The sequence below is a fragment of the Archocentrus centrarchus genome, chromosome 7 (genome assembly GCF_007364275.1).
Source record: "Archocentrus centrarchus isolate MPI-CPG fArcCen1 chromosome 7, fArcCen1, whole genome shotgun sequence".
Classification (NCBI taxonomy): Eukaryota; Metazoa; Chordata; class Actinopteri; order Cichliformes; family Cichlidae; genus Archocentrus; species Archocentrus centrarchus.
This window is the reverse complement of record NC_044352.1, coordinates 17,328,709-17,346,946: the sequence shown is the minus strand read 5'-3', so window position 1 is coordinate 17,346,946 and position 18,238 is coordinate 17,328,709. Positions and strand designations below refer to the sequence as shown.

The following is an 18,238-nucleotide window of genomic DNA, read 5'->3' as shown; positions in this document are numbered from 1 at the left end:
AAATACAGACAGCTCGGGTGGACCTTGGAAATGGATACATTTTTACGTGTGATTTTTTTTTTTTTTTTTTTTTGCTACACTGTCGTGGCAGATTTCTAAATACGTGTGGGGACGCATGTATAGAGATTGCTTCTGTTGCCCTGACTCCGGACTCACAGGCTCACGCTCGTCGGGCTCACATACCGTAGTTGTGCTGTGCTGCTGATGCTGTGCGCACCGCACTGGGCGCGCTTTGGCCAATCACGTCAGCTGGCGGCGGGAGGAGGCGGAGGGACCGTCGTTTACAGCTAACGGATCGTGGAGCAGATCACATTCTTCGTCCGTCGAATTGCGGCATCCAGTTCAGGATAATGGACTTCTAACTGGGCAATTTCAACACAAAAATCATTCCTCTTAGGCGCAGTATCATTTTCATTTAGCTCTTATCCATGAGATTCTTCAGGCTTACCTTCAAGTGCTTCGTGGACTGCTTTTGAATCTCCTCCTGTCAACGGCTGAACTGACCGCGGCGCTTTGTGAAAATTTCCATCTCTTGGCTGAGCTGAGGGCTTCCAACGTGAGATATTTTTTTAAAAAAGAAAAAAAAAACTGAGATTTTTTTTCCAGGAAGGGGGATATTAATAAACTCAGAAAATCAAAAGACAACTGGAGCACTGCACAGTGTGGTTTACAAATCCCTGTCTGCCCCTGAGCCCACCGGGTCCCTCCTTGGCCGGGCATTTAAAAACTTCAGCTCCCTCTGGCTAAATAAAAACAGCTTGCTCTTTTTGAAAAACATATACACGTACATTTTGTGCCGCGACTCAACAACATGTCACCTGAGTTGGAAGAGAACAGCCAAGGTGAGTATGACGTACGACATCCGCTGCTTAAAAAGGACTTTTTAGGTACTATATGAGGCAACCGCTGGCTAAACCATAAACACATGCAGGTGAATTGAAACAATCCCTGCGTCTGCCACAGCTTTAACATTATTAGGTGGGGGTAAAAGCAGCCAACACCAGCTGCATTTATACTTCAGATCTGTTTTTCTCACTACATCATCTCACTACATTGTACAAAAAGGACATATAAATATAAACATGGCACCAGAAGCGAGTCTGAAGAGCTCAAATCGTTTTAAAGCACAGCCAGTTTGCCACACTCAAGAACACATTTATTCTTGAGTGTGAGCTCTTCTTCGCGCAAATGATACATCAATCACAGTTATCCTCTTTTTTAGGTTGCTTCATAGATGCTTACATCCTTTACCTTCCCCTACTCTTTTCCCATCCTCTGTTCACACACCCCCTCAAACTGCTCTGATCTGGATTCATCTGCCTTTGAATCCAGCAAAGAGTGGCTCACACTAATATGATGGAAAGGCACCAAGTGCCACGTTACATTTATTTGTGTCTGAGTCTGTGTTTGAGTGGTGCATTTAATAAAAAAAAAAAAAAAAGCAAAAAGCTTTGTAAGCAACAGGGGAGCTTGAGATGTACCTTAAGGCAGCTCTTTGCTGTGTTGTACCGCAGCACACTAATCAGTCTGTATGTGAGACTGAGACAGAGAGAATGAACTTCGGGGGAGGGTGCAGTGATGACAGTATAACTGCAACTGGATGTGGGCAATTTTCACACACACAAAAAATTCTCCTGAATCTATATATTAAAATGTATTATGATCCTCTTACCGCTGGGGGGAAGGTATGTAATAACTGGCCAAGGTTGTCCTGACCATTTTAATGAATGGAAAGCATACAGCCTCTCTTCATTCAGCGCAAGTGTGGTCTAAGAGACTGTAGTTGATCTGTCTCCAGTGCTGACGTGCAACAAGATCTGAATGTGTCCCCAGATGATGTGTTGTAATATTTCATGCTGTTGTTATATTAATGTCATTCAGTCACACTCATTTCCTTATCTTCATGCTTCCTTTAATATATTTTTTTTTTATCTGAACCCTGTTCTTCTGTCCAGGTGAAATCAGTGTTCCCCAGCTGGACACAGGGACCCTGTCCGAGGAGGAGGGCAGCGGGTCAGCTCGCCCTCTGGTGCCTGTGCCTGGGGTGGGCTCAGGGTGTGATGAGGGCGGAGGGGTTGGCCCACCGCAGACCCAGGACGATGCTGTGGCCGGGGCTGGAAATGGGTCTGTAACAGTACCAGCAGCGGAGAGAGAAACCTGGACCAGACAAATGGACTTCATCATGTCCTGCGTGGGTTTTGCTGTTGGCTTGGGCAACGTGTGGCGGTTCCCTTACCTGTGCTACAAGAATGGAGGAGGTGAGCTTCCAGATCATTGTGTAGCTGCGTTGTGCTATGCTTCCACACTGATGGACACAGAAGACTTGTATGACTGGGGAGCAGCATGGTGGCTCTGCGGTTAGCACTGGTGCCATAAAGCAAAAAAGGTTATGGGTGCAAACCTGCTTGCAGGCTTTCTGTGTGGAGTTTGCATGTTCTTCCTGCCACAGATCAAAAACATGCATGTTAGGTTAGTTGGTGATCCTAAATTGGCAGTTGATATCTGTGTTGGACTGGCACCCTTTATCAAAACTCTCAGCTGTTGTCCGCTGGGATAGATTTCAACCTTGGCATGAAATGGATAAATGATTGGTATTAAAAGCTAATTTATAAAAAAAAACTACTATTGAGTATGAAATATGAATACACAAAAAAAGTGAGAGACTACTTTCATTCAATTCATTAAAGTTCTTTTGTGCATTGGTTTGCTTTAAACTGATAGCCCACCCAACTGGAAGATCCTTGGCTTCCTCCTGCAATGATCCATCATTGTTACTTAAAATCTGACCAACGCCACTGGTGTCATCTGCAAACATAATGATTCATATAACTTGTGTAGTAGCAGTGGAGGGTATTTGGCTTTGCACAAGCAATGAAAGGTGGCTCAGATAGCAGCTTTGAGGGTCACCAGTGGATTCATTGCTATGTTCAAATTTTTTGGAAACGCAGTTTTTGGGGGTGAGGGTGACTTATTCCTCTTGTTTGTGTGTGTGTCATATGCCAACTGTCCTCAGTGCTGTTGATAAAGTCCACTGTTTACCCACAAAGACACAATGGGATTTAATTTTTACTGACCTCTTTATTATTATTAAAATACAATAAAATATAATTAAATATAAATAATAGATAAAGAGTTACAGTTAACTTGGTATTAAACTGCAATATGCATTTAAAAATGAATTTTCTGGAGCTGGCAAAGTTTCTCTAGTTGAGGAGTTATCATTTAATGTACGATCCTCTAACTGAAAGATCATCCAGCAGTTTAAATAAACCCAGATAAGCAGAAGGACAAACGTGAAAGTCAGCACGGTTTTTAGACAAAGCAGTGCTTGCGTGGCTGTGAACACGTAGCTCAAAAGCCGTGCCCATCATGTGATATCACAACATTTATTATAGCTGCCTGTTGCTTAACAGACAGATTTAGTACAAGCCGCCCTACAGTCTTCTTCTTCATGTTGGCATATGATGTTATTTGAGCTGTTCTAAGTCCTCCTTTCATCTGTGCCAACTTTGTGCACTTGTTACCTGACCTGACTGCAGCTTATAGCCTAGACTATTTCCTTATGTCTCTTATCTCTGCCCTACCCACTTTTCAGTTTTTTTTATGAGGTGTTTAGTTGAAGCCAAACTTGTGTGTGTGCGCGTGCGTGTGTGTGTGTGTGTGTCTTAGTCCAGCCCTTCTTTTCTCTCGTCTATGTGTCTTGTGACCAGTAGCTCTGATACCCACCTTCTGGTATCATATAACAATGGCCTGCCTCACATAGTCCACCCCCCTGTGTTCCTGCCTAGCACTCATGAGGCAAACAAAGGTGCTCTCTTCCACCCACCTTCTGATAAGGAGGCATATGGATATATCACACAATAACCGTCCTGTGACTGTTCCCGTCCTGTGACTGTTCTCGTCCTTTCCCTCAGTGTCAGCACAGTCACTTTGCACCTTTGTCCAACCCAGGGTATACCTTGTAACTCAACAAAAGTATCAGATAAGACCTGAGGCTTTTAGTGAGCATTGCTTGTTGGTGAAACAAGGACGCTCTCCTCTGGAGACAATAACAGGTGAATGCACTGTGAAAGCATGAAATTAATACTCTGGCAATCTCATCTTTTTATTTGTATCCCAGCTGTTAGGCCTGATGTGTCTGGTTTAGCTATGATCAGAGAGGATTTACTTAAGCCTATTAAAGATGCAGTTGCTTGATGATTTGGCCAATATGTTTGGGTATGTCAGCACAAGAATTTTCTCCACTCATTCCATTCAGTCCTCCTATCGCATCTTTCTCCCCTTCTCTCTTTCTCTCTCTGCATCTCTCTCAGTCTCCCACCCCTTTCTCTCTTAGACTCTCGCTCACGAATGTTTCCTTATATGGCTACAGCCCTCTCCTCTCAGAGAATGACATAAAGAATAATGAAGGGAATGAGACTCAAATTGTAAAGCAGTAGCACAGCGAACCAGGTCAATGCCTTTGTGTGTCATTTTTGTTATTTGTTGAACCTCGACCACGGTGTTGTCCCAATTTTTCTGCCAGCCTCTCCGGTAATCTGTCCATCTTTCCCTCCTTTCTTCTTGGCCTCTTTCTGCTCTGCGTCATAGCTGATCATGTGACTGCTTCCCATCTGCACACTGTGGTGGCATAACTGAGTTATATTTATTATTGTTCCAGCCAAATTTTTTGCAGGTAGATACAGGCAACTAAATGTACTGTGCTGTCTTTTTTGCATCTTTTTGTCTTTTTTTCATTCTTACTCATCAGAGCGGGTTACAGCATGAGGAAATTATTTATAAAAAAACACGTGCTCTGAGCCAACTGCTGCTGATCAAACCGAAACAAGTCTTAGATGAGTCTGTCAGGATTAATAATTTCAGCCTGAGTCCATTGTCTTCTCCCATTCCCATTTTTCTGTCGCCTCACCTTGCTGGTTGTAAGTTCAAGGACAAAGTAGTGTAGTTGCCTCTACTTTGGAGACATTGCCTCCCACAGTGACTTTCAGTGTGGTGTTTATCTGTGGCCTTGTCTTTCCTCCTCCCTGACTTTCACCCCTTGTTCTTTTTTTTTGTGTCCTCTTCCTTTTGACTCTTCTTGTGCTGAATGCTTAATTACTAAAAGCCTTGTTGTTGCATGTGCAGTTTGTTCTTAAAAGCATTAAATTTTCTGCCTGTTTTATTGTTACACATATTTAAAGATCCTGATTCTGCAATAGAAATTAGAATTCATTTTAATATGAATCAGCTGATTATAATGTTAATGATGTACTTATCTGAAGATTTGAAGATGTTAATGAATAGCATGTTAATTGCATTCTTTCTTTGCGTCATCGCTCTCTGAGTCGTCCTTTTATTTTTTTTTTTCTGCAAAAAATGCTAGTTATATATTTATTATGTAGGAATTCACAGGCTTTTTAGACTTTTTACACTTTTTAACATGAAATAACAAAGTGATGTATTTCTGATGTATTTCTTCATAGTTACTGAAATCAAAGCAGCTCTTTCAATCATTGTATTTGCTCCCAATAATAAACACTGTGGCAGCACGGTGGAGTGGTGGTTAGCATTGCTGCCTTACAAGCAAGAAGGTCCTAGGTTCGATTTTGTGTGGAGTTTGCATGTTATCCCTGTGTTTGCGTGGGTTTTCTCCGGGTACTCCGGTTTCCTCCCACAGTCCAAAGACATGCAGTTACTGGGTTAATGGGTGTTTCTAAATTGCCCATAGGTGTGAATGGCTGTCACCCTGTACAGGCTGGTGACCTGTACAGGGTGTACCCTGCCTCTCGCCCTGTGTCAGCTGGGATAGGCTTCCCCCCATGACCCTGAAAAGGATAAGCAGAAGAGAATGGGCGGATGGATTGAACACTGTCTCTACCTGCATGTGATGAATATGTGTGTGTTGCAGGGGTTTTCCTGATCCCTTACTTGCTGATCGTCTTCATTGGGGGCATTCCGGTCTTCTTCTTGGAGATTGCACTGGGACAGTTCATGAAGCAGGGAGGGGTCTCTGCATGGAACATAGCACCCCTCTTTAAAGGTACCTACAACACACAGAGAAGACATCTGTATTTGTCTGAAGAAGCTATAAGCCATAAATTGCAAATTACTTCTCCCTCTCCATCAGGTCTGGGCTTGGCCTCAATGGTGATAGTGTTCTTCTGTAACACTTACTACATCATGATCCTGGTGTGGGGCCTCTACTTTCTCTTTCACTCTTTCACTAACCCACTGCCCTGGGCCACCTGCGGACACCCCTGGAACACCCCCAACTGTACACAGGACTTTCGACGAACCTGCCACAATCGCAGTACTGCCCAGCTTGCTCCACCATTGTCTGCTGCCACCAACTCCAGCCTGCTCTCCTCTGCATCCCCCCTGAACCTGTCCTCAGCACAGCTCCTCATCAATGGCAGCTGCATGGATGCTGAGGGCCTGCGTTCTCCTGTCATTGAGTTTTGGGAGTATGTCATCCCTTGAATAATGAGAATTTCAGCCATTTTTAAGTAGATTTTTAAGAGTACCAGCAATGTTCTGTGTGATGGATGAGTACAGAGGGGTTTTTTTTTGCCAGTTATAAAATGCATTTTATATAAAATTTTTATTGGCATTTCTATGTCTTTTACAAGATTATTTACTTCGTCCCTGAAGTAAATAATATTCTGTGGTGTGTTTGGAAACATCATTTTTAGCTCAGCTGTTTCGAAGAAAAAGTCGAGATATTGTCACAGCCTTGGTGTTCCACAAACATTAACATTGGCCATAAATCGAGAACGATATAACCTAGAATGTTAAAATTCACACCGTCAATGCATCTGCTAAAACTCTCAGATGAATTTGAATCTCTTGACCTTGACCTGAAGGTAAAGGTCAGAGGTCAAGTCAATATCTTGTGAACGCAATAACTCGAGAACAGTGCGACCTCAGTGCAATGTTCAAATTCACACCATAGATTCATACTGTTCAAGCTAGACCCATCAAACTTCACACACTTTTTCACAGACTTTACTTTGACTCTCCCTGCTCAGCCGTGCAGTTGTTTCATGTCTTTTGTTCTTTGTTCTAGACGTAAAGTGCTTCGTCTGTCTGGAGGGCTGCATGAGCCTGGAGATATAAGCTATGAGATGGTGCTATGTCTTATAGCCACCTGGGTCATTGTTTACTTCTGCATGTGGAAAGGAGTTAAATCTACTGGCAAGGTAAAGTATTTAATACCTGTACAATACATGATACATAATGCTATAGGACTGAGTGCAGACCAAGAGTTATATCCGTTAGTAAGCTGCACATAAAACACTGTCGGGGTCATGGAGTGCAGATTAATGTTTGAATGGCCTAATGCAAAGATTTAAATAATTGCAGCAATTTTGCCCTTTGACCCCAAATCGGCTTTACTGTAATGTGGGGATCAGTGTCTAGACTGAAACACAAATGACTATAAATATACGCATACGTTTACTCTTTTAATGTTTAGCCATTTTCTGTATAGGTGTTTTCACCCAGGCTATTATCCCTAGCTCTTTATCATGTTATACTCTAGATACAGATTGCTCAAACAAACTTGCATTTTGTAGTTGGCAAAAAAAAAAAATGGCCATTCCTCATTCTTTTGAATCTCCTTTTGCTGTAGCATATTGAGATGTCTGTGTTTGCATACTTGCGTCTCCAGAGTAGCCAAAGCTCATAGAGAGACGGAAAAAATAATGAAAGCCGCTGAGCCAGCCAGCTGTAAGCCGATTAGTAACTTTCCACCATGTAGATGTTTGAAAGCTGGAAAGGGGCTTTTCTGTCCATGTTCTCCCCTAGATCAAGGCAAATATGTGCTTTCTCACTACTTTGCTCCCACCATACTGAAGCTTGGACTTGATTTTTCTATAAGGTATCAAGATAGCAAGCTGTGACTTTCTCTGTATAAGATGACAAAGACTGCATTCTGAAAAGGACTGCCAAAACCCCCTGCTATTGCAGGAGGTTTACAAAATATCTGGCTTTCCATTTACAGGCTACCTTTTCTTCAAACTAATATGACAGGCCCCATTACACATCTACTACAGGAAGGACCTAATGGGCTTCTACTTAAGACACGAGTATTTGCAAAGCAGGTAATTGTTTAATCAAAGTGATAAAAACATGCTTAGGTGCAGCTGCATTAGCTGATGAACTATGTTGATAAGTACTAAACCTTTCCAGCTAGCCTGTTCATGTAATGTGAGGGGCTCAAGTGTTATGTGTTCTACTTTCACTTAATACACATTACTGCAGAGCACTCAAACCTCACCTCCCCACCCCAAGTATATCCCAGAAATTTGTCCAATAGTATTTAGGGATGTACTTAACAGGCCTTGTTTTTATCTCTCTGTAGGTTGTGTACTTCACAGCTCTTTTCCCCTACCTGGTTCTGGTTGTTCTTCTTGCCCATGGGGTCACTCTACCTGGAGCTTTGGATGGCATTGTGTACTACCTGAAACCAGACTGGTCCAAACTTGGAGAAGCGCAGGTTTAACTTTTGCACAAGCTTTGCTTTTGCTTATCAGTGAGCTTTTTTTTTCTTGACAAGAGGTGTCCAAATGACAGATTTGTAGATGAGTGTCTAAGAAAATTACTCATACATGTCTTTTTATAATAGGTGTGGATTGATGCCGGCACTCAGATTTTTTTCTCCTATGCCATCGGACTAGGTGCCCTGACTGCGTTGGGCAGCTACAATCGCTTCCATAACAACTGTTATCAGTGAGTTTATACACAACATAAAATCAGGCAACACTGTCACTGGAAGGAGGCCAAGATCAACACAAAGTCATAGCCTGAATCTGCATTCTGCTCCATGTGACCGTGGGTTTCAGTACTGAAATAAAACAGAAAATAAATGAGAAAAAAAAAGTATTTCCACTACAAATAGGCTTTCTTTTGCCACACACACACACACACACTGACAGAGAGAAGTGCAACCTCAGTCTGACCTTGCTAATGATCACATGAAGAACCAAAAAGATCTGAAACTCTCTCACTGGCACTTTGAATGCCTCATTGTAGGATCAGTGCTTTTCTCTGCTGCTATGACTATGAGACTCAGCGTCTCACTAGAAATAAGACTCAAAGCCTTTCTAACATAATAGTCTCATTTAAAGTATTTTCTCAAAAAAGAATGTAATTAAAAGTATGTAATTTATTAAAGTCTCCTGAAGTACTAAATGTGTAATAGGTCTATTTTATCATCAACTAGACATTTTAAACAGCTGTAGAAATCATCTGGTAAAATAGCATATCAGATTTTCAGTGAAAATTTTCACATGGCTTCACTGAGAGTTTTCATTGGTTTGTAAGCCAAAACAGACAGCTATGTAAACCTATTAAGAGCCGTTTGAGGTAGCTGGCTATGCAGTAGCAACAAGGATTTTGTTTTGGTAAACCTAAACCACTTACTTTAGAATGTCCATAATAGGAAGCGCCTCATGAATATCCTGTCATCTCACATTTTTTTCTTCCTTGACCTTAACTGGAAGTTGAAACATGAGTTCACATGAGGTTTTTCAGCCCTGGTTCTTACACACATTAAAGTAAGCCCGGAAATTGATGTAAAAATTTCTTTAAGCCGTTCTTAAATGTTTATGTATAGCATATTTTGGACTTTGGGTAAAATGTCTTGCTGTAAAAACAAATAATTGATGATTTTTTTAAAGCCATGATAGTTTTGTTGCTGTAGGGATCAAACTATCAGTCTGTCCATCTGATGGTTCAACACTTATATGCCCCAGAGTAAACTTCTTAAATCAGTGGACAGACTGCCATAAAACAAGCGTTTACTTACTGAAGAGTGAACAGATTAGAATATGGCAGTCAAAGGTTACGGTCATTGTGACCTCGCAAAACATATTTTTTAACTCAGCATTTTTTAACTCTTTGGTGTTTCATACAAATGTGACACAACATGGGAAAAAACAGCCAAAGATGCACACCAAGAATGTAATCTGTGCACAAAAACAGCCTAGCAATGATGCAAGCAAGGACAACGGGACTTTCCAATATTTCCCATGTTTTTATCATAGCGTCACTGTCTGCAGTATCTCTTAAAGCTGTCAGGAAAATTAATGTAGTTTATTGAACAGTTTCTGATAAATAAGCTGCAAATAATACTGTAGTGATGCTGGTGATTTTGCCATTTTTTAGCCTGTGGCGGTAATGTTCTGAGGATTGTGGTCAGTCAACAGTTTATTGAGCTTTTGTCAAAAGTTTAATCATTTACAAACGTGCTACGAGTGAGTATGTATCTATTTGCGTCATTGCTAAACACAGTAATTCTAAAAATGGACACAGTTTGAAGTGTTCAGGTTAAAAATACACATAAAATAACCAAAAATAAAGAATAAAAATCAGGAATAAAAATTTTGGACTTTAGCCTAGTTTTTGCATGCAGGATAAAGTGGTTTGCAGTCCTCTGAATATACACTGCTCAAAACATTAAAGGAACACTTTTTAATCAGAGTATAGCATCAAGTCAGTTAAACTTCTGGGATATTGATCTGATCAGTTAAGTAGCAGAGGGAGTTGTTAATCAGTTTCAGCTGCTTTGGTGGTAATAAAATTAACAGGTGCATTAGAGGGGCAACAATGAGACAACCCCCAAAACAGGAATGGTTTTACAGGTGGAGGCCACTGACTGCTTTTCCCTCCTCATCGGTTTGTTCCCTAGTTTTGCATTTGGCTAGGGTCAGCGTCACTACTAGTAGCATGAGGAGACACCTGGACCCTACAGAGGTTACACAGGTAGTCCAACTCCTCGCGGAAGGCACATCAATAGGTGCCATTGCCAGAATGTTTGTTGTGTCTGCCAGCATACTCTCAGTCTCCAGGAGACAGGCAGTTACTTGTAGAAGGTCCTTAACTCATCAGCAGGACTGTTATCTGCCCCTTTGTGCAAGGAGGAACAGTATGAGCACTGCCAGAGCTACAAAATGACCTCCAGCAGGCCACTGGTATGAATGTCTCTGACCAATCAATCAGAAACAGACTTCATGAGGGTTGCCTGAGGGCCCGATGTCCCCTAGTGGGCCCTGTGCTCACTCCCCAGCACCGTGGAAGCCCTTTGGCACTTGCTATGGAATACCTGAATTGGCAGGTCCACCACTGACACCCTGCGCTTTTCACAGATGAGAGCACATGTTGTAGATGTGAAAGAGTCTGAAGAAGCTGTAGAGAACGTCATGCTGCCTGTAATAACGTTCATCATGACTGGTTTGGTAGTGGGTCAGTGATGGTCTGAGGAGACATATCCATGAAGGGATGCACAGACCTCTACACTCTAGGCAACAGCACTCTGACTGCCAGGTATCAGGATTAAATCCTTGGACCTATTGTCAGACCCTATGCTGGTGCAGTGGTTCCTGGGTTCCTCCTGGTGCGCGACAATGCTTGGCCTCATGTGGCGAGTGTATGCAGGCAGATCCTGGAGGATGATGGAATTGATACCATTGACTGGCCCCCACGCTCGCCTGACCTAAATCCATTAGTCATCTCATTAGGAGAATGCCCTGACGTTGTCAGGCATGCATACAAGCATGTGGGAGCCATACAAACTACTGAGCACCTGAAGCCTGCGGCATCATTTTTTCACTTTGATTTTCAGGGTGTCTTTGAATTCAGCCCTTCATTTCCATCAAACAATGTGGCATCCCTAGGTTCCTAACACATTAGCCAGTCCATATCAGGATAAATATCCAGCATTATTTTTTTCCCCTTAAGATCTGACATGTTTTCAAAGGGCTGCTTTAATTTTCTGAGCAGTATACTTATACAGTGTGTATAAAAGCCTACGTAAAACGTAAACTTGCACGTAGTTTTAATAGATGATAGCATTTTGAAAATCAGTTACAGCCAGTGATTAAGCTCTGTTATTTAATTCAGCATTTAACGGCTTTGTTTCCTGGTGTGTGATGAGCGTTACACTCTCAAAGAGTTGCTCTGTATCCTTAGAATTTATTTTTAACAGTTGGTGTCTTATGGACTGCTATCTTAGCACAAACCATCGTCCTCACGTGTTTTGATTGTTTACATCCACACACATTCTTTTGAGCACTGCTTCAGATTCATACAGATAGTGCTCGCTGAATGGAATGAATTGCTGTTGAACGCATCTGTGTAACAGTGTTATAATAACAATCACAATGCAGCTGTTGTTTGTACATCTTCATATCAGTCAGCATTCTTGGTTAGACTTGTCAGAATAAACAGAGGATGTCTGCTCACTATGTAGACAGATAACAGAGATGCTGTTGACTTCATACTCACCAGAAAATTCAATCTCCCAACATCACTGATATGCATCAGAGCTATGCAATATATTGCATATATGGAGTAAATAGAGTAGTTTTGCTTTCATTCTGTATCCTCTGTAACCTTGAGCTTACATGCTTTCTGTTCTCTACCTGTCAACCGCAAAGACAACATCAGCTTTTAGAGAAATTGCTATTGATCCCCAATTTAGCATCCCAGCCTATCTCTATTCTCTATGCCAGTGTTTTTCTCGAGTCTCTTACACAAGCCTCATGTTACAGCATATTGCAATGCATCATTTTTCTCTAATTGTCTTTGTTTTATCTGATCTGTTTCTACTTTTTGTTTAAATTCTTCTTTCTTCCTCTGTATTTCTCTGTAGGGATGCATTTGTGCTGGCGCTCATTAACAGTGGAACCAGTTTCTTTGCTGGCTTTGTGGTATTCTCTGTGCTTGGTTTCATGGCTACAGAACAAGGAGTAGACATCAGTAAAGTAGCTGAGAGTGGTAAGAATACACCTTCACCCTGAAACACTGTGTAATGTGTATTAAATAATAAGCATTACCAGTGAGAGCCATAAGTCCATAATGATGGCTCTGTTTCCTGTGCAGGTCCGGGCCTGGCCTTTATAGCCTATCCCAAGGCTGTGACTCTGATGCCTCTAGCACCGCTCTGGGCAGCACTTTTCTTCTTCATGTTGCTCATACTGGGCCTGGACAGTCAGGTACTAACAACTGACTTTCCTTTGTATTATCTCCTTATAATGCTGGAGAAAGAGCTTATACAAATGCAGGTTAATGGAAAATCTTACTTGCTTCTAGTTTTTGGTGTCACTTTAACCCTTTCTCTTTTTCTGTCTCACTTCCTTCCACACAAGAGAGACACAAACAGTCTGAAAATCCAGTTTTAGGATTGCATTTCTTAGCTGCCTGTTTGTTGTGTGTCTGTTTGAGCCACTGCCTACATCCATTGTTTTACAGCCCAGGGATTTGTCAATGAGCTTCTGTCTGATTCACACAGAGAGCGTCTGTGTGTCTACTCACCATTCATTTACTCTCACTTTCAATTCTTTCTCTCTCATTTCTTCTTCATCTTTCTTTCTTTCTTTTTTTTTTAAAACTGGCATAGCCTATGAATATCCTGCCATTTCTATTAAATGGTTTAAAAATAGTATCGCAGCTGTTATCTGGTCAACTCATTAAGCAGGCTGAAATATGTTTCTGCAGAGATACACATAAACATTCTTTTACAGGTGAAGGGTTCACAATAAAATGCTCACCTGCAAACTGTCAAACTGTGTTTAAGTGCCACTTCAGTGCCTCAGACGTACAGTCACTGTTTGAAAGAAGCGTTTTTAGAGTGGTTGTTGGGATGATACAGTGTCCAGCTCTGTACTGTAAACAAGAACTAACTCTAAAATTGTTAACCCTTTCATTTCTGTGTCTTTACGGATATTTTTGTCTTATATTTAAAACTCTCGCGTCTGGTGAACATATTAATACAAATTTAATACAAAACTTTAGCAGGCAAAAATACTGATATATATATTTCATGCTCACAGAGTCAGAAGAATGCTCTTTCACTTTTGTGCCCTGTTGGACCTTCATTCACTTTTTTCCTCTGTATTCCCTCTCTTTCATTTTCAGTTTGTAGGGGTAGAGGGTTTGATAACGGGAATCATGGACATGCTGCCCCCTAAATCTGCCCTTGGCTCACTTCGGCGAGAGGTAGTCGCTGCCATCTGCTGCATCATCTGCTTCCTCATTGACATGTCCATGGTCACTGAGGTAAAGTGAGTTTTAGACGTCACTTAGTTGTATTATTCTGAATTTGGTATTTTTCTAGTGAGCTATTCATAGATTATTACAGGATAACTTTTCAGGACAAGTATAGCCAAAGGCAGATGAATATTTACTTTTTAAAGTGGCAGTAAACAACTTTTCAGTGCCACATCGCTTCCCCAGATTGCTTTGCATTAAAAAACATTGTATTACTCTAATAAGTAGGTGGTTTTTGTTTCTTACCAGTCTGGTAGTAAAGCTGAGTGTCATTTTTGGAGCCTCTCGAGTTCTCATCTTAGCCTCCTTTAACTAAAAAGAAAAAAGTGTCTGTTGGAACTTGAATGCTGCTTGTAATTAGAACAATAAACCATTGCTATAACTAAACTGGTCACATACTGGCCCTTTTAGCCTTGTACCACTGCTATGATCCTAAGTTTATTACAGCGAATGCATTCCGTCATTCAGACGTAGCTCATTTTAGATTAGTGGAAAGATTAATGGAAGGGACTGCATGTCTGAAATGGGTTATAAATTATTTAAAGGATGGTTCTGATGGTCTCGTGCTCTCACTGTTTCTATCAGGGAGGGATGTATGTCTTCCAGCTGTTTGACTACTACTCTGCCAGTGGCATCACTTTGTTGTGGCAGGCCTTCTGGGAATGTGTGGTGGTTGCATGGGTCTATGGTGAGACAGTGCTGCACGAACACAGTACAAATTATACAAACTGCACCGTTCAGTGCATTCTTATCACATCCTTATGTTCCCTCTGTCAGGCGCAGATCGTTTCATGGACGATGTGGCTCGTATGATTGGCTATCAGCCCCTACCCTATATGAAGTGGTGCTGGTCCTACATCACACCTTGTGTCTGTGTGGTACGTGTGTGTGTGTGTGTGTGTGTGTGTATATCTATATATATATATACAGTGCCTTGCGAAAGTATTTGGCCCCCTTGAACTTTTCAACCTTTTGCCACATTTCAGGCTTCAAACATAAAGATATAAAATTTTCATTTTTTGTGAAGAATCAACAACAAATGGGACACAATCGTGAAGTGGAATGAAATTTATTGGATGTGTCAAACTTTTTTAACAAATAAAAAACTGAAAAGTGGGGCGTGCAATATTATTTGGCCCCTTTACTTTCAGTGCAGCAAACTCACTCCAGAAGTTCAGTGAGGATCTCTGAATGATCCAATGTTGTCCCAAATGACTGATGATGATTAATAGAATCCACCTGTGTGTAATCAAGTATAAATGCACCTGCTCTGTGATAGTCTCAGGGTTCTGTTCAAAGCGCAGAGAGCATCATGAAGACCAAGGAACACACCAGGCAGGTCCGAGATACTGTTGTGGAGAAGTTCAAAGCCGGATTTGGATACAAAAAGATTTCCCAAGCTTTAAACATCTCAAGGAGCACTGTGCAAGCAATCATATTGAAATGGAAGGAGTATCAGACCACTGCAAATCTACCAAGACCCGGCCGTCCCTCTAAACTTTCATCTCAAACAAGGAGAAGACTGATCAGAGATGCAGCTAAGAGGCCCATGATCACTCTGGATGAACTGCAGAGATCTACAGCTGAGGTGGGAGAGTCTGTCCATAGGACAACAATTAGTCGTACACTGCACAAATCTGGCCTTTATGGAAGAGTGGCAAGAAGAAAGCCATTTCTCAAAGATATCCATAAAAAGTCTCGTTTAAAATTTGCCACAAGCCACCTGGGAGACACACCAAACATGTGGAAGAAGGTGCTCTGGTCAGATGAAACCAAAATCGAACTGTTTGACCACAATGCAAAACGATATGTTTGGCGTAAAAGCAACACAGCTCATCACCCTGAACACACCATCCCCACTGTCAAACATGGTGGTGGCAGCATCATGGTTTGGGCCTGCTTTTCGTCAGCAGGGACAGGGAAGATGGTCAAAATTGATGGGAAGATGGATGGGGCCAAATACAGGACCATTCTGGAAGAAAACCTGTTGGAGTCTGCAAGAGACCTGAGACTGGGACGGAGATTTATCTTCCAACAAGACAATGATCCAAAACATAAAGCCAAATCTACAATGGAATGGTTCACAAATAAACGTATCCAGGTGTTGGAATGGCCAAGTCAAAGTCCAGACCTGAATCCAATCGAGAATCTGTGGAAAGAGCTGAAGACTGCTGTTCACAAACGCTCTCCATCCAACCTCACTGAGCTCGAGCTGTTTTGCAAGGAAGAATGGGCAAGAATTTCAGTCTCTCGATTTGCAAAACTAATAGAGACATACCCCAAGCGACTTGCAGCTGTAATTGCAGAAAAAGGTGGCGCTACAAAGTATTAACGCAAGGGGGCCGAATAATATTGCACGCCCAACTTTTCAGTTTTTTATTTGTTAAAAAAGTTTGACACATCCAATAAATTTCATTCCACTTCACGATTGTGTCCCACTTGTTGTTGATTCTTCACAAAAAATGAAAATTTTATATCTTTATGTTTGAAGCCTGAAATGTGGCAAAAGATTGAAAAGTTCAAGGGGGCCGAATACTTTCACAAGTCACTGTATATATATATATATATATATATATATATATATATATATACACTTTTTTTTTTTAAGTAAACTTTACCTTCAAACTACTGATATCTTGCCATTCATATAGGGAGTGTTCCTGTTCCATGTGGTGAACTACAAGCCCCTGACGTACAATACAGTGTACACATACCCCATATGGGGTGAAGCACTTGGCTGGGCGCTGGCCCTGTCCTCTATGCTCTGTATCCCTCTCACTGTTCTCTACAAACTACTGCGCTGCAAAGGATCTTTGCGGGAGGTCAGTATCTGTGGGTGCTGGCATGTGTGTTCATTTCCATTCTCCTGTTTCTGTTTCTGTTTGTACTTTGTTGATCTGTAGGAATGCGTCTCCTTGGATCCATGGTTTCCTCATTAATCATTAAAGAGGACTCATTGCAGAAAACTGAATCATCTGTCCAAAAAAAAAAACCAAACAAACAAAAAACATCTCATTGTGGTTTTTTCTTTGTAGCGGTGGCAGCACCTAACCACCCCAGTTTGGGGCAGACATCACCTGGAGTACCTGGCCCCGGAGAGTGAGGCCAAACTGCTGCCCCCTGCAGGAACCAAGGGTACACTGCTATTTGAGAGTGTCATCTGATGAGCTGAGCTCCACAGAACAAAAGGGCCAAGGTCATCTTTGACAGCAGTAGACACATACAAAAACATACATACCCGAATAACTACACACTACACTGGCCTGGGAAAAGAAACATATAAATTAATTACACACCTTACCATTTTAAAACTATGAGAAAGACCTGAACAATGGACCAAAGATTAGGTTGGAGAAAAACTGAGACACACTTGCCATATATTCATCACATGCTGATAAACCCTCTGCTCTGTTTTCCAACTCTACCTCGCTGGCTCGTCCCTCTCTTTCTACCCCTCTGCGTTCGTGCTGTCCTGTCCTGTATTGCTCTGTCAGTGTGATGTGTCCGGTGTAGTTTGCGATATCTTGCCTTTCCACACCTTCCTGTCCGCGTTTCAACAGCCTCATCTCTTCCAAGCAGTCATGCCATTTTGAATAAACTTAAAAGCTTCTGATAAGACGTTTTAAAATTAAAGACCTCATATCTGCTGCTGGTAACGCCACGGTCTGAGTGCTTATGTGCGTAGATACACGAATGCCTGTGCCCTTGTGTTTGTACATGTGTGCGTGTGTGTGTGTGCGTGTGTGTTGCATTGGACCGTGGCAGTGGTATTTTCATTTATATGTAACATTGTCTTTGGCCATTGTTTCCTACCAATTGTTCTCTGTGAATTAACTGTACAAAAAAATAACTTCCATTTGTTAAAAACAAAGGTAATCATGACAAGCAATGCATCACCAATCCCAGCTATGTATTATAAACTAACTTAAGTATCCAGTGTATTGTAGGGTCTGTGAATCAGTGTTAATATTTGGAGGGGATGATGATCATTATTTCCACATGAAGAGAAGGAGAGAAACCTCTGGGTGAGCTGTGTAAAAAGACTGGGATGATGGGAGGGGAAAGAGAATTGCTGTGATGTTTTGAGAGATGCAATAAATGGCCAGATAAAGATGGATGTAATGTGTTTTTATGGCTCTTTATTTACATATTCATTTTTATTCAAATAAGATGGACATGTACAGAAAGTATACTGGATTAAACATTAAGT

The 18,238-nt window shown here is 41.5% G+C and overlaps 1 protein-coding gene across 1 annotated transcript; it reads left to right on the top strand.

Moving 5' to 3' along the window:
- The first annotated feature begins 225 nt into the window (after positions 1-225).
- Positions 226-18,139, top strand: LOC115782632 (sodium- and chloride-dependent creatine transporter 1). Its single transcript, XM_030732924.1, has 14 exons — positions 226-842; positions 1,956-2,258; positions 5,888-6,019; positions 6,107-6,443; positions 7,046-7,178; positions 8,342-8,476; positions 8,606-8,709; positions 12,632-12,756; positions 12,862-12,974; positions 13,897-14,037; positions 14,614-14,716; positions 14,806-14,906; positions 16,680-16,850; positions 17,064-18,139. The coding sequence occupies exons 1-14, from the start codon at positions 812-814 to the stop codon at positions 17,190-17,192; spliced, it is 2,058 nt and encodes a 685-aa protein (XP_030588784.1). The 5' UTR covers positions 226-811; the 3' UTR covers positions 17,193-18,139.
- Positions 18,140-18,238: the final 99 nt, after the last annotated feature.

What these genes read in the sequence shown, in the direction of transcription:
- LOC115782632 (XM_030732924.1), top strand. Translation starts at nt 812, where the DNA reads ATGTCACCTGAGTTGGAAGAGAACAGCCAAG. An exon ending in CAGTAAAGTAGCTGAGAGTG is followed by an intron (nt 12,757 to 12,861) that starts GTAAGAATACAC and finishes TTTCCTGTGCAG; the next exon opens with GTCCGGGCCTGGCCTTTATA. An exon ending in GGTGGTTGCATGGGTCTATG is followed by an intron (nt 14,717 to 14,805) that starts GTGAGACAGTGC and finishes TCCCTCTGTCAG; the next exon opens with GCGCAGATCGTTTCATGGAC.